The 16,107-nt window shown below is 44.1% G+C and overlaps 1 protein-coding gene across 1 annotated transcript; it reads left to right on the forward strand.

The window, feature by feature from the left end:
* Positions 1–254: 254 nt before the first annotated feature.
* Positions 255–839, forward strand: LOC124678316. The gene has a single exon (XM_047214221.1). It carries the CDS (start codon positions 333–335, stop codon positions 582–584), a length of 252 nt encoding a protein of 83 aa, XP_047070177.1. The 5' UTR covers positions 255–332; the 3' UTR covers positions 585–839.
* The last annotated feature ends 15,268 nt before the right edge of the window (positions 840–16,107 follow it).

Genomic DNA, 16,107 nt, shown 5'->3' on the forward strand with positions numbered 1-16,107 from the left:
GAACATATCATAATCCCGTTCCCATCCAGTCCACCCAACCAACCGCTTAATTTCAGCGTGTTTCCTAGCCACCTGTTCAGGACAGGGAAGTGTCAACGTTGTGCCGTCACACACTGGCGCGTACACGTCCCATTTCGATCGAAAATGCTAAACCTCGCCCATACGGGCATCTACTCGTGCATCCCATGCCCGCGGCGAATCGCCAGCATATATGGAGCGTGCAGTGTGCCCTCTCCTCAAACTCCCCATCTGCACTAACCGAGCCACACTGATCCGGCAACAAAGGCTGCTCCATATATTTCAAAGTCTGAACAAAGCATCAGCTCAATAGTATGGCCTTGGACGGGAGGGCCTTGCCGCCTCCGGCGATCGGCCGCGTTCCCGACGTCGAGGCGGCGAGGCCGTGGCCAGGGGACAGCGCCGGTGGTTCGTCTACCGAGGGAGGTGACATGCTGGTGCAAGGGAGGGCCATGGCGATGGACGTGCCGCTGCTGTGGAACGACGAGGGGAGGATGAAGCGGGAGCTAGTCGCATGGGCCAAGGCCGTGGCGTACATGGCCATCAGGGAGTCGATGCGGTGCTAGCTAAGATGTACACCGTACAAGCGCGAGGCAACCGGGGCGCCATGGAAGCTGCTTCCTCTGCTTTGTGCATATGCCAGCTGCACCCAGCAGTAGGCTAGATTTTGTTTTGTTTTCTGAATCTTCTTTTTCACGGAGCGACCCCCGTAATCTTTTGTAGTATCACCATTCGGTGGATTGTTCGGCTTGGACATATTTTTGGCTTTTCTCAGATGATGAAGGATTGTTGATGCTACAGTTGGATGCTACGCTCCCTTATTTATTTCACTCAAATGAGCCGCTCAGTTCGGCTGTTGAGAGGTTTCCAGAAAGAAAACAAAAGTTAGGCTACAGTGAAAGAAAAGAGTTTCATGTGATGATCAGAGCCGATGGCAAGACCACGAGGACTGAGCATTTTGAACTCTCTTAGAGGAAATTGAGTTCCACCAGCTTTGCACACCAGTTTCGCAAAAACCACCAGTTAGACATCTTTGTCACACATTTAACTAACTTTTGGTAAACTTTGTCGCCGCTTTCACTAGTTGGTTATCTAATCAACAATTAGCCCGGTTTAGAGCAACACTTACAGCTGGACCTCGCACGTCAGTGCTACAATTCATGTATAAAGATTGTAGTAAGCTGCAACAATAATATAATTAGTCATAAATTATGTTTTCTGTGTGTGCATGCACCCTCAACTCTGATAGGGGTAGTTTATATGAACGTCATTTTTTGCTCAAAAATGTTCGGTATATTTATGTTTGCAAAATGAACATTCACGACACAATAAAAAACCATAGGAAAACATTTATCGATCCAAAAAATATGTAAATTTATTGGTGTTCTAGAGAAAATAAACGATTTTTTTTAAACATAATTAACATGCCATCATTGTAAACCAATACTCTTGAACGGATAAATTTTGAACTTCTTCTTATGAGAAGAGAAGATTAAAGCAAGCTTCTAGAAGGACAATTTGTGCTCAAAAAAAGGTCCATTACGGTTTACGCCCTACAAAGCATTCATTGAATAAATTATTGGTGGAAAATTATTTTCATTTGATTTAATTAGTGTGCTATGAGTATTTGTTTGAAAAAAATGAACAGACCAAACATTTTTCGGTAAACATTGATGTTTCATATAAAACAGATCAGTTGCATCCGACGGTGCATCCACAAATAAATTTCCATTCTTATGTTTTACGAAATTAAAGAATTTCAAAAATTGTGTGCAGAAATTGGGGCATTGACATTGAGAGCCCACCAGTCAGTTTTGCTATCAATTGGCTAAATTGTTCGTCTGATGAACAATTGGTGGAAGTTTTAATAGATCAGAACAATATATGGTGAGTGTGAAAAAGAGATGTTGAACTAGCAGTTTCTGCAAACAACAGATGGAAACCAGGTAGAATGTGTAATTTCGTCAGGCCATCTGATGTATGAAGCATCTAGACCGCAACACAGGCATATGCAAGCACGGCCAATAAAAACAAAAGGACGGGGACAAGACGTTTTGCGGAACAAGTAGGTTTGATGTAAAGCTCTCTATCTTAGGTTCATTAGAAACCGTGTGACTACCAGTTTTTGCCTGGCTTAATAAATGTGAAGCAATCAAAGTTGTGGACTATCACCAATAGATATGTCTCTCAAATAAAATTTAGGCCCGGTACATGGTTGTGGAACGTTAGATTGAGTTCCTAAAATCTAGGACTTTATCACATTATTCAACATAATTGTTTTACAATTAGGGAGTATTTATGGCCATATCTTTCAGATGTCTTTCTTAAACATGAGTTAATAAGGAATATGTTCCTAGCTTGGAATTCTAGTTTAAGACTGGTTGAATGGGGTCTCAACACACATGAGTTATTCTGTTTGAATTTGCATGATAATGACTTATTTTTTATTAAGTCTTTGTACCATGCGTTAGTCCACGATGATTCACCAATTAGTACCTTTCTTTTGGAAAATGAAGATCATGTTTAAGATAAGTATATTTCTTTGGTATATAAGATGGGGAGTCATTTTAACAAAAGACAATCTTGTAATACGAAATACATTTGTTCTTCAAACACATATTCTTCTTGCTAGCATGGTATACTATTCAGGTTGCATCAGACTTGTTTCTACCCTAGAGTGTTTCTAACATGCTTGACAACTAGTTTTAGGGAATCCCATCTTAACTTAAAAATATATATCTTTGTTGGAGGGGCTTCCCTCTAATTGGCATTGTGGATTACATGAATGATGTTGGTTTGAAAAAAAAACATCACTGCTACATGTTAACTACTCGTGCAATCACTTCGTACTTTGTCCCAATAGTAGTGATGGGAGCACATGAGCTCTTCATGTTGGCATATACAGGGAGCACATGAGCTTTTCATGCTGGAAAATATCCAAGTGGACTAGGCAGCCAAGGAGGTCTTTACCAAGAATGGATGGCGGGGTAATCTACATATTAAACATGTGTGATACCTTAGGTTGTTTATGTTTTTGTCTCATGGTCGAGGGGTTTGTTCGAATTAATTTTGTTACTCTTTGATGTATTCATCTTGTTATGCAAAATTTGTGTGTAAACGTTCTTACTTGTATGAGCCTAATGTGAATTTTGAGTTGATAAAGCTCACTTTCTAAAAAAAGAGCATTTTTGAAGTTGTGCTCCAATTATTACTTAATCCCTTTTCCATGGGTGTTTTGGACATTTACTAGAGGTAAACGATTATCCTATTTCATTGATAAACAAGAGTATATGAAAACACATGGGACACAATATGTTGCCACAACCACTGTTTTGGCAACCGCATATTCTACCAAAATGATGTTAGAGACATTCAAATAGACCTAGCACCGCACTCTCGTGAGCTACACTCCCACATCTTGCAAAAATCATGACACATCCACCGGTGGAAAGTCTAGGTAATTAGACCACTGGGGGTTAGACTCTTGTTTCACATATTTTTTCACTAATAAGCAATGGAAAATACATGATTAATGAATGATACATCAATTCTATTGCGTTCTTCTGAATCCAACACCTCTACAACAATTTTGTCCCTCCACAAAAGAGGAAATCCATACTAGGACTCTTACACAATTGATATCACACGAGATTGAGATCAACATCACAAAGAAGGGCTATGTTGGGCCTTACCCATGACCAAAAAGGTACATTGCCCAAAACATTAGGAATGTCGTAAGGCTTCATACATATCCTATATGTAATGAAACCACATGGTCTCGAGGTCGTGCACAAATCTATCTAACGGCGTTGCCACCACTATAAAAGATTAAAGAATTTGACGTCGTGCACTAATTTTTGGGGTCGTCACAACTACCTCCCCCTGATTTTCCCCAGCCAACAAACCTTGCATTTTCACACAAGAAATGAGGAAGGGGACACATATGACCGAGTTCAAATACTACATATGCCAAGACAAGACTCCTTTTACATTGCATATACCTCATCTAGTGATCCTATGATGTAAACATTCTAGATATCTGGTTTTACACATCTTTTTTACCAAGAAAAAGAATGATACATTTTGGCACAGTACTTCATGATATACTCACCTAGATAGAAGTGATAAAATAGTCATTTTCTACCTTATCATAGCAAGATATTCTGAAAAGAAATTTTTTGTTGCAAGATGGAAATGAAAAAAATGTTAACCAAAGCCAAATAAACTGCTTCTGGGCCATGTTGCATAGTTGTGAGCTCAAAGAGGTTCAACTTCAAAATAGAAGGGGGTCACCTAGAGCAATGAAAGACTAAATCCAGCTTTACGCAAGCTTGACATAGTTTTTACAACTCCGAATAGGAACTTTGATCCACGCCTTTTGTGCCCTCGCTTCCTCTTTGGCGTACCATTTTCCTCAAATCCTTTCGCTGATAGCATTCCTCGGAGGCCTAGGATCTTTAAGTTGGAGAAATTTTGGGGTGAGAGTTTCCAGAATTCGGGTAGTGCAAACCATATGGAATGAGCCTACCTAGACCCATCCACACAAAATCCTCTTCCACAAGTTGCGAGCAACGAGAAAGTGCCTCACCAATTGGAGTCATGGCCTCTTATCCAAAGAAAAATATCTTTCTTAGGATGTCCCTCCTAGTGATCCTCCACCTTCTCGGAATTTCTCAACATTATAGAATTCAACCATTGAGGAACATGCATGGAGAGTAAGTCTTAAAATACGAGGGATTTGTTTGGCAGTGCTTGATATAGATAGAAAAAAATTAAAGTCCTTAGATTTTCAACATAAAGGTATGTTACACCAACACCATGTTATTCCATTTGCAAGTAAATGCTCGAAGATTTAAAAAGTCACATAAACCGCATCAGATACAACAATGGTTGGGTCATGGACCATGAACGAAACAAGGAAATCACTCACAAAAACTTCAATTCAACCATGGGAAGAGCTAAAATTTTAAGACCCTTATTTGCATGCCTTGAGGGAACCTTTCTCCCAGAAGGCGGTTAAAATGAAGTTATCCAATGGATGGATACAAAGCACCCGTATCGAGCAGCTTTACTAGAATTTTTTTTAAAGAAATTTAAATATATAATCAACAGATGCCATGAGATTCATCAGCCGCTTTCAGAACTTTCATGTTGCAAACTTTAATTGGCTCACGTTTTCACACATTTCATTTTCCCCAGAGAAAAGAGTGGGTCGAAGAAATCGCCAACTTTAGGCGTATTAGCCTTATGCACTCCATTTCTAAGAGCATCGATAAAATGCTCGCTCTCCGACTTGGACCTTTCATGGATGAGCAAGTACCAATGCTCAAAGTGGTTTCATAAAAAATCATGATAACTTCCTCTACATCAAAAACTTGGCAAAGAAATTGCATAAGAGAAAGATGTTGAGTCTACTAGTGAAGCTAGACATTAAAAAGGGCTTTTGAATTGATAAGGTGGGGTATATTCTCAATCTGTTCCAAAGAAGAGGGTTACCTGCAGAATCGTAAATTGACTTTCCTCCATTTTTTAACTTCATCATCAAGGGTCCTTAATGGGGTAGCTACCCCTAATGCGCATGGACGTGGGATTTGCGAAGGTGACTCACTATATTATCTCCTCTTTGAAATTGACATTTATTCCCTCCAACAAATCCATGACCTCGCGACATGGTTTCATTTACAAGTTACATGGTCGTGGAACAATAATAAGAACATGGCTCTATACTAATGATGCGGCTATTTTGTGACCCTTTCAATGAAGATATCCAAAAACTTTCTTCCATTCTTTGTAGGTATGGTTAGATCACTGATATTTGCACAAACTTCCGAAAGAGATTCATCGTGTCCCCATTCGTTGTGGTGAAATCTACTTGGATGACATTTTGAGGGCATTCACGGAAGTTTGCATCCCTCTCAATGATATACATTGGGTTCCAACTATCGGTTTGGCATCTTCGGAGTAGAGACTTTTAACACCTTAGGGACAAAATGGCAAGGAAATCCCAACTTGGCATAGAAAGTACATCAACATGGCCAGCGGCACTGCCCTTGTCAAATATGTGCGATTCCATCACTTGACCCCTTTCATTCCCATTGGGTCTCACAAACAACATGAAGTAAATTGAAAGACCATTTCTTTGGTCCGCAGCCGACAAGGTCACGGCCATGGATGGATTGGAATCCTTGCGTGGAGAATGGAAAAAATATGTGTTTCTTATATTCTCCTTTGCATGGATTGGAATCCGAAATAGTTCTTGGATGACGAACCGGCTTGAGAAGAGAGGTTAGCCGAACTACAGCCTTTGTCCTCTTTGTAAAACAACCATGGAGTCGCGACTCATTTACTCGTCCATTGTCATTTCACCATTAGGCTTTGGGGCCTCATCAAAGATCAGCTTGGTATTTACACTCTTGACTTGCAACATTGGCCAACTCAATCACTCGAGAATTGGTGGCTTGACATGACCGGGTGCTCAATACCCAACCGCAGCGCCAGCCTCACTCACTTTGGTTACACATTGGGATATAACGAACAAAAGAAATGCACGCTTCTTCCACAATAAACAAGTGACGCTTTGTGTTATCTTAGAAGAGATTTAAAAAGAGGTGAAACTTTGGATTATCGCGGGCCAAAAGTGTTTGAGTGAAATAATGCTGAGAGAGTAGGCCGGTTATAATGATTTTTTCAATTTATTGTTGAAGTCTTTTTTTGCGAAAAAATCCGCCACTCTATTGATAATCATCAACAGTAGTACAAAGAACTCTAAAAGTAAACAAATTAAAAATAGATTCTTGAACCAACGACTACAAACACTTAATAGATATCTGAGATACCCAATAACCTCAACACATACAACATGCATGCACATCCATCGGGAACGCCCATTCGCATGCGGGTGTGCAAAACTACTCCAATAGCAATCCTGCATGTTCGGTTAGCTGAGAAAACCTGCCCATAGCGTAAAATTGTCCTTCAACAAACCATTTTCATAGCACCTAGGTCATGGAAAAGGTGACAAGGGAGTGCCTCACCTAGTTAATACCCACGTTGCACCTAGGTCATGGCAATTGGCAAAATATAGTGTGTATTAGCTATTTTTTATAGTTAAACCAAGTAAACTTGGACCAAGTTTATGCAAGAAAATACAACCTTCTAGAATATCAAATAAATACCAGTAGGAACGTCACAAAATATTTTTTAAAATATGGTATACTTTTTGTATTGTAGATATATGTATATTGTTTTAATAAACTTGGTCAAAGTTGGTGCATTTTGACTTTTGAAAACCAATGCACACTATATTTTGGCAAGGAGGGAGTACACACAAGAAGATATCAACATTTGCATTATTGAATAATTACGTTATGAAAATATTTTTTACTGCGGATCTATTGATTTAATTTGTATTGTACATGTTCATCGTTTGTACATAAATTTGCAAAAACTAGAAAAAGTTGACTTTTCACAATATTAATGTTCCTTATTCTTTTTGAAAAAACATCATGTTACCTCAAGTGATACGAAACATAAGTCTAGTGTAGTTAGGCATTTGCAAACATAAGCAGCAAGGTAAACGGCCACAACATGACAGAGATGTGATATTTCGTCACAGTTCATCTCGTAGTTATGGTCAAACCAGATAGCATCGTCGCTAAAAAAATTCTACAATCCCAGTAGAAACATGCGCACGAGAAATATGTGTTCGTCCATTTCACATTGTCTCGTAGAATACATCAACTTTGTTGGAGTAAACATTCTTTCCTATATTTTCCCCGCTCTTCCCATTATTTTTAGTGGTTTTTTTATACGAAAACCACGTCCTTTATCGATTGTAGAACTAAGTGTTTACTATTGTTTGCGACAAGCTCCTTGATATATGATTTGCATGGTAGTGTAAGAATATTTGAAATCAAAGTCTAATTTTTTTCTCCCTAGCTGCTCCAATACACAATTCCTTCATAGTTTGCTAAAAAACTATGGGGGGTTGGGGGCAGTGGCCCCCTGGCTCCGAACTTCGAATTTATAGTGTTGAGAGTTTGCAATCAGATTCATAGTAGTCCCCATCTGTATTTAGCTAACAATTGAAATGTGATGTGGCAATACTGTGGTCTCGATTCGTGGTGGTTTCTCCCGTCGATCAGGACGCGTAGTTCGATGATGACAATGATCGTCAGACCACAGTAAGTATGTCACGGCACTGACACGTGCTAATGAACCTTAATTAAAAACACGCGCCGGCACTGTCACGCGTGGCCGATGTTTCCAACAACTCCAGCCGCCCAACCAGTCAAGAACACGATCCTGACTAGTGCCTGGTGAGCATATGATAATCCCATCTCGTCAACCAACCAACTCCTTAATTTCAGCGTGTGCTTCCCCGCCACCTGTGCAGGGCAGTGCAGTGTCATTGTGTCAACATCGACATCACAGTCACACACTGGCGCGTACACGTACGAGATAGATTATCCATATGCTAGCTACTCGTGCAACGCATGCCGGCAGGCCGCCCACGCGCCAGTGGCCGGTATATATCGGGCGAGTGTCCTCGGCTTCCAGCAGCTGCACCAACCGACCCACCCTGATCGAAGGAACAAAGCTCATCTGCTCAAGAATTTTGAACTTTCCAAATCCAATTGTCCAAACAATTCATCAATCATATGGCTTTAGATCGCAGGGCCTCTCAGCCGCCGGCGACCGCCTGCGTTCCCGCCGCCGGCTACGACGAGGTGGCGAGGCCTGGTGTTTCGTCTACGGCGGGAGGGGACATGATGATGCCGGGCGGCGGCGCCGTGGCGATGGACGTGCCGCTGCTGTGGAACGACGAGGGGAGGATGAAGCGGGAGCTTGTCGCATGGGCCAAGGCCGTGGCGTCCATGGCCATCAGGGAGTCGATGCGGTGCTAGCTAAGATGCACACGCGAGAGCCGAGAAGCAAATTGCTTGTTTCTGCCTCAGGCAATTGGGGCGCCATGGAAGCTGCTTGTTCTGCTTCTCGAATATTGCCCGCTGCACCGACCGAGCCAGTAGATTAGATTTCTGTTTGCTCCATGAATCCTCTTTTCTCGGAGCGACCCCCCTATATTTCGTGTGATCATTCGGTCGATCGTTCGGCTTGTACATACTTTTGCAAACGATCAAGGATAACATATGCTATATGCCCCTTTTTCACTTCACTCATATGATCCGCTCAGTTCGGCTGCAGGGATGCTTTTTCTTAAAGAGTACGCAAAAACGGCAAAACGTACGATAGTGGCCGGAGCTGTAAGTTGGAACTCGTTTCGTCCTGCCCGCTCCCGCGAACGGCAGGGCGAAACCCTAGGCGCGCCTCCTCCTCCCTCCCTCGCCGCCGCCAGCAGGCGTTGCCGGGCAAAGCCCTGGGGCGCCGGCGGCGGCGAGGCCTCTCCTTCCCCCTCGCGCGGCAGTGGCGGCGCAGGCCGAGGCTGTCGCCGGGGGCGCCGTGCGGGTCGGGGGGCGCGGTGGCTCGTCCGCGATGTGGAGGCTGCAGGTGTTGGGCGTGCTCGCGGCGGCGGCGCTTCGGTGTGGTCAAGGTGGGCGACGCGCGCAAGGTCCAGATTGGACTGCGGTGGGCCGATTACGACCCGACGCGGGGGCGTGCGCGGCAGTTTCGGGCGGCGATTCTGACGAGGCCGGGCAGGGTGGCCCTCTGGCTGCCGTGTGCAGGGCCGGGGCAGGGCCCCGGACCCTTGTGCTTGCCCGCCTCCGTCCTAGATCCTTGACGCTGGTAGCCATGGGGGCTGCTTATCATCGATCTGGAAGGGGATCCCTTCTCCGGCATCTCCGGTCTCCGGAGACCTCTCGGCGGTGAAGACCGGTGCTTTTCAGTTCGTAGGGTTGCCTTGCGTGGTTCCCAGGGCGGTGGCTCTGAACGGTGGGTGGCGGCATCGACCGGAAGGCGGGTGGCGCTCGCTGGTGTTGGCTGGTCTTCTTGGTCGTGTGGACGGCGAGGAGCTGGCAGAAGTCTTGTCATGGCGTAGTGGTGCCCTGGCGCTCTCTATGTCTATTATGTTGATGTCTCCATGGCGCTTCTTCTCCGCGCCAGATCCAGCTCAGATGGTCCTCGGACTGACTGATCCGCATCCGTGCGAGGCGCTCAGGTGGTTTTCCAGGGGAAACCCTTGGCTGGCATCGTCAGCCACATCCGCAACGACGACTTTGGTTGCCGTTCTCCTTCTTGAAGGGCGGATGAGGTTACCTTAACTCTCCCTTCCCCTCCACCCTGGGTGAAAACCTAGGCTTTGGCCGAGCAACGACAGCGCTCCGTGTCGTTCTCCTCCTTGGAGGCGCCGCTTTGGGATGAGGGGACGGAGGGGTCGACAATATGGAGTCTATGATGATGGTGCGGTTTGGGCATGGTGTTGGCAAGGTTGGAGGCGCTTCCCAGCAAGTCCAAAGTTTTTTGGGTGCTAAACCACTTCTTTGTCCTGTTTTTGTTGGTGGGTCGACACCCTCGAGCCTAGGTGAGGAGGGAAGGGTCCCTCCTCCGGCAGGAACATGGCGAGGTGGTCTTTGAGCCGGTTCTTCATCCTTTTGGCGCTGGTGCTTCTCCTCTTCGCTAGGCCCATGTCCCTTCCGTCCGTGGCAGTTCTTCGTGGCTTTTGCAAGATGGTGTTTCGATGGCACAACTTCATGGAATTCGGTTCCGATTGCCAATGTGCAGTCTCCTCCACAGCAAAGGTTGGGCATTCTAGGGTTACTGCCATTGTCCAAACCTGCACTGGATGTGCAGGGTGCTCCAGGACTTGTTGTTGTTGCTTCGGCCCTGCTTGTGGCGCCCGGTGCTTTTAATTCCTATAGGGCTTTGCTTTTCTTTTAAACTTGTTCAAGTGCGTGTAAGAAACACCATTGTATCCTAGCCGGTTGAAGGCTTTATTAATTTAAAGTCGGGCTCTGTTGGCCTTTTATCTAAAAAAAACATACGATAGTAGGCAGATTTTTTACAAGAAAAGTCTACAACACGTTGCAAACAACCGGTGTAGTGCGCCCTGTTTTGACTCACACATATCACCTTCGAACATTAACAACTCTAACTGACTTTCCTTGTCGATCCTACACCAACCCTTGATGCTGAAAAGGAGGTGGCAAATGGACGGCGGGACTTGGCTAGACACGAGAAATGCATCATCTTGAACTCACTGGCAATGACGTGCATTGCACCGTAGGAGAATAATCTTGGACAACAGTGATTGTCGGAGGAGCGCAACAAGGACCTCCAAGCCGTGTCTCCAGACACGATGCTCCCAATGAGAGATAACGTCGAGGACGTCGCCAACGCGTCGATCCAATTGTGAATCTAGTCTTTTGCCTAGAGACAACTACCAATACCAAGAGAGAATGAAGGAGATGCATACACGCATCAGCGACGCCTCTAAGGAGGGGCACGACACCCGCTGGCACCGTAATTGTTGGCCTGACAAAATATTTGCAGGACTTTCATCTGTATCGTCGCCATCTCCGCTTCTCCAAGGATCGGGACAGCACTGTCCATGTAGCATCGCACCACTGCCATTGCAGCTTCTTGTCATCATAGTTGCAAAATCGTGGTATTCAATGAACTCAACACCTCCGTCTTCCACCTACTGTACGACTGAGAAACTACATCGCCTAACATTCTTCCAGCTCGTGCACGGTCAAGGACACGCCTTACCGTTGTGTCACACTATATCTAGGCGGACAACCCCATGACCCAGATCATGCCTAGAACGGGCGTAGATCTGGCCAGCTTCTCCACCTCTAAAGTCACCCGTATCGGCGCTTCCGCAGCCTTCTCACTGCCAAAAGGAGCACAACACCAGCCGACCCATCGACATTGCCTCCAGACCCAGCTTTGCACAGCGGACCCTCCGTCGTGCCTCTCAATAAATCTCCTCCGCTCCTACTTCTATGTCATGTTGTGCGTGTTGTTCTTCCTCTGCCTCCATGTGCCGCCCTCATTGAAGCCTTTCCCGCTTGTACTAGGCATGTCGGGGCATACCGCCTCCGATGGCTAGGAACCGCCATCACTGCCGCCAGCATCGACGGCCAAGGAGAGCATAGGATGGGCAAATGGGTGGGCTAGGGTTTGTCCCTCTGGAGTCGCACGTGCGCCCCGGGAGAAGAGGGGGTTGTGTGTTATCTCGGTTTGTTGGTCTATATGTTTTGTGTTCTTTTATTGTGGAATGGATGCCATTCTTCAGCAGAGAAGTTTCTAGAAATAGACAAAGATGTGAAGTTGCGGGTGAAAGAGTTCAATGTTATGATCAAAGCATATGAAAAAACCACGGGACCGAGATTTTTGATCTCTATTAGATGAAATTGCGCATCACAGCTTTTCATTCATGCATGTGTTGTAAAAAACACCGGTTAGACGTATTCGCTATACATTTTATTATTTCTCCATTGAATTGTTTAAGGATCGTACCTATATTAGGTTAAAGGGATGGGGACCATCCAACTCAAGTAGAAACCTAAGACTTGACGAAACAGGTAAGTGAGAAGATTGAAAACATGCAAAGGTAATAGGACAATAGAATAGAGCTAAGGAGTAAAAACCGTCTGTTAGCAAAACAGTTTTGACACTAATCTCAACTTCGTCTATTAGCTAGGTTGTCTTACATGCAATGCGGACTCGCGGGGTATCATTGAACCAAGGCTCTGATACCACTTTATGACACGTCCAAATCGGTACTATGCAGCTATTAGTGTTCCCGCCAAATTCGCATAATATTGATCCTTGAACGCACCACCAAGCACAATATGCACGTCAAAATATGCATACGATGCAGGTGGAATCAACACAAGTAGTTACATCTCCATAGTTCATAACAAAACCCACAAAAAACATATATACAACAATAACTTCAAAGAGCCATGTTTAACAGAAGAATACAAAATAAAAATATACAATCACACAAAGAAAACAAAATGACACCAGAATATGGATAAGAATATTAATAAGCCTAAGAGGGCGTGAAGATAGTCAAACATTACCGTGTCAGAGGGCGAGATCTTAGAAAAGGTGACAAAGAGTGCCTCAGCTAGGTAACGTCGACGTTGCGCCGTTTCACACTTACGACACGTCACACTTTGATAAGAGTAGCACGTAGCATGGATTCAAAATCATAACCTATGGCACTCGTGCATCACATGCTCCATCGCTCTATATAAAGAGCGCGTGTGTCTCAAACTCCCAGCTGCACCAATCCACATCAAGCTAGCACTTGAGCAGCAAATACACCCCTCACCCTCTTATAGGTCATCCGCTCTCGGTGCAAGTTGTTCGATCGTTATACAGTTCGTCAACCCGTCATGGCTCTAGATACGGCCGGGGCTTTACCGACAGAGGCGACGGCCTGCGACGTCGTCGACGTCGACTTTGGTACGGCGGCGAGCCAGTGGCCCGTAGCCGTAGGGAACGGCGCCGGTGCATCTGCTACGGCGACCGGAGACTCTGAGATGAGTGTCGTCCCGATAAATTTGACGCTGAACGATGAGAAGAGGATGAAGCAGCAGCTGGTCGCCTGGGCAAAGGCCGTGGCGTCCCTGGCTATAAGGGCATCAATGCAGTGCTAAGGTAGTACCTAGCTAGTGTGTAGCATAGCACTGTACGTGCTGTGTAACGTCGGATATAGATAATCGGTGTGTGGATGCTGTTGCTTCATTTTTGTGCACCTTAATTAAGTTTATCTGTACATGTTTATGGACATGATGGAAGAGAATTGGTAGATGTCCATGCTTCAGTGGTTTGATTAACTTACTCCACTAAGATATTGTTCCACAAAGTTGTATACCTATGGTGTAATGTAGATTGAGAGTGTTGTAATCTATCAGATTCAGCATACCGCTCAACTTCTTTTCACGTTGCCAGCCTTTGTCCTATTTTTTGCTAGTGCGATGAGGGCGGGATCTCCGTCTTTCCCTTTCAATAGTGCAATAACTCTCCTCTTATTCGTTTGGCTCCTAACCTTGGCTGGTGGGGCTAGGGCCTGGGGATGTTTGGTAGAGCTGGGTCATTTGGTCTTGACCTCTTGATAGACTCAGCTCGCTCCCATAAGGGTTGGATCTTTGTCGGTTTAGTTGGTTTTTAGCGGTGTTCATATAGGTGGTTCTCCTTCTTGTAGTTGTGAATTAATCGACTAGATGGGGAGACAATGGTATTAGAGTTGTAACCTAATACGTATACGTATGGTGTAGTACACCACCGTATACGTATCTCTGTATACCACGTGAGGGGTTTTTCCTCACACATATAAACACGTAACCGTCGGTCTGAAACGACACGACGTTCCACCCACGAATCACGAAATTCAACGAATAGATGGCGCTCTTGTGGGTCGGTGTGTAATGATCCGATGCAACAGAATCAACGTTCTCATATGAAAATCCCAAGCCTTTTTTTGTCGAAGGCGAGTATGGCGTCTGAGTACTCGATATGTGACAAGTGTTCCATTCCCTTCGTAGTTTCCTCTCCTTTGTTCACAATGGCCTAGACTCAAGCGAGGTGCTCTACAATAACTCTTTATCATGCTGCAGTTGCGAGAAGTTAGATCCACTGACCATACCATGATACCAAGGGTGCAAGATGTCAACGATCACTTATATTCTTTAACAGCCCAGTAAGAAGAGAAAAATCCTCGAACATGATATAAGGTTGAACCAGATCGAGTTAGGTCTATGACCTCTATATATGAATTTTCGAATCTTAATGGTATTTAAAGAAAACTGTGGTCACAGTTAAGTCAAATTTAGTATACGGCCTTCATTAAAAATACAAGGCATGTAATTTATCCAAAAGTAAAAAAAAATATTACTAAGTTTCACCAAATAAATACAGGAAGAAATCACCATTGGCATTATTGAATAGTTATATTATTAAAATATATTTTACGGTGGATGTATTTATTGATTTAATTTATATTGTACATGTTCATATTTTGTCCATAAATTGGTCCAAAAACCAGTAAAAGTTGAATTTTCACAGTATTTATACGCCTTATTGTTTTTTATAAAGCATTGTGTTAGCTCAAGTGATACGAAAAACATGTCCAGTGTAGTTAGACACGTGGAAACATATCAGCAAGGTAAACGGCCACAGCATGATAGAGATGTGATATTTCCTGACAGTTCATTCCCGTTCATCCCGTAGCTATGGTAAAAAAAAGATAGCATTCTCGTTACAATCCTAGGAGAAACATGCGGGCGAGAAATCCATGCTCTAATTTGGTCGGGCCTACATTTTAGAGGAGGAATTGAATATTATATTACTCCGTACAATGCAGGCATGTAAGAAGGTTAGCTATTCGCCAAACGCTAAGTAAAAAAGTGGGCTACCTAATTAACCACGTTGACACGTACTTTTCTTATATAAAAATTGTGCTATGTACGTATTCATCCATTTCACATTGTCTGGTAGATTCCGTCAACATTGTCGGACTAAACATTCCTTCTATATATTTCCCGCTCTTCCCAGCATATTTAGTGTCCATTCTTCTTAAGAAAACCGTGAGCTTTATTGACTACAAAACAAAACAAAAATTACAATCCTTTGTGACTAGCTCTTAGCTATATGATTTGCATGATAGTGTATCAAGAATATTTCAAACCATGGGGCGTCTCCGAGCTTCGAATTTATAGTGTTGAGAGTTCGTAATCGGATTCAAAATACTCCCATCTACATAGTTAACAGATGGAATGTGATGTGGCAATATTGTGGTCTCGATTCACGTTTAAGGTTTGAACCCGGAGTTCAAAGTGTGTCAATTTCTTCGGAGAGGTGCTATTATACTCTCAGCGATTTCAAGTTCTCCCTCCATCCAATGAAAATTGTTTAGATTTATCAAAATTTAGATGTACGGAGGGAGTAGAACGCTTATCCGATAGAGCCTTCGGTGCCATCCTATCGCCGGAATGACTGGACCCATGGCAGTGTCAGTATCCAAAGTAGTTTCGGTTTCTTCACCATTTGTGCGGATAGGTATGGAAATAGAGGCTTTCCTAGCTTAAACAAGATTATCCCAAACTGAGAACCAACTTGTAGATAGATAGTTAGGAGAGCAGCGGCACCCTAGCCAACCAGAGATTAAACCCCGGA

Source organism: Lolium rigidum, chromosome 7, assembly GCF_022539505.1.
Source record: "Lolium rigidum isolate FL_2022 chromosome 7, APGP_CSIRO_Lrig_0.1, whole genome shotgun sequence".
Lineage (NCBI taxonomy): Eukaryota > Viridiplantae > Streptophyta > Magnoliopsida > Poales > Poaceae > Lolium > Lolium rigidum.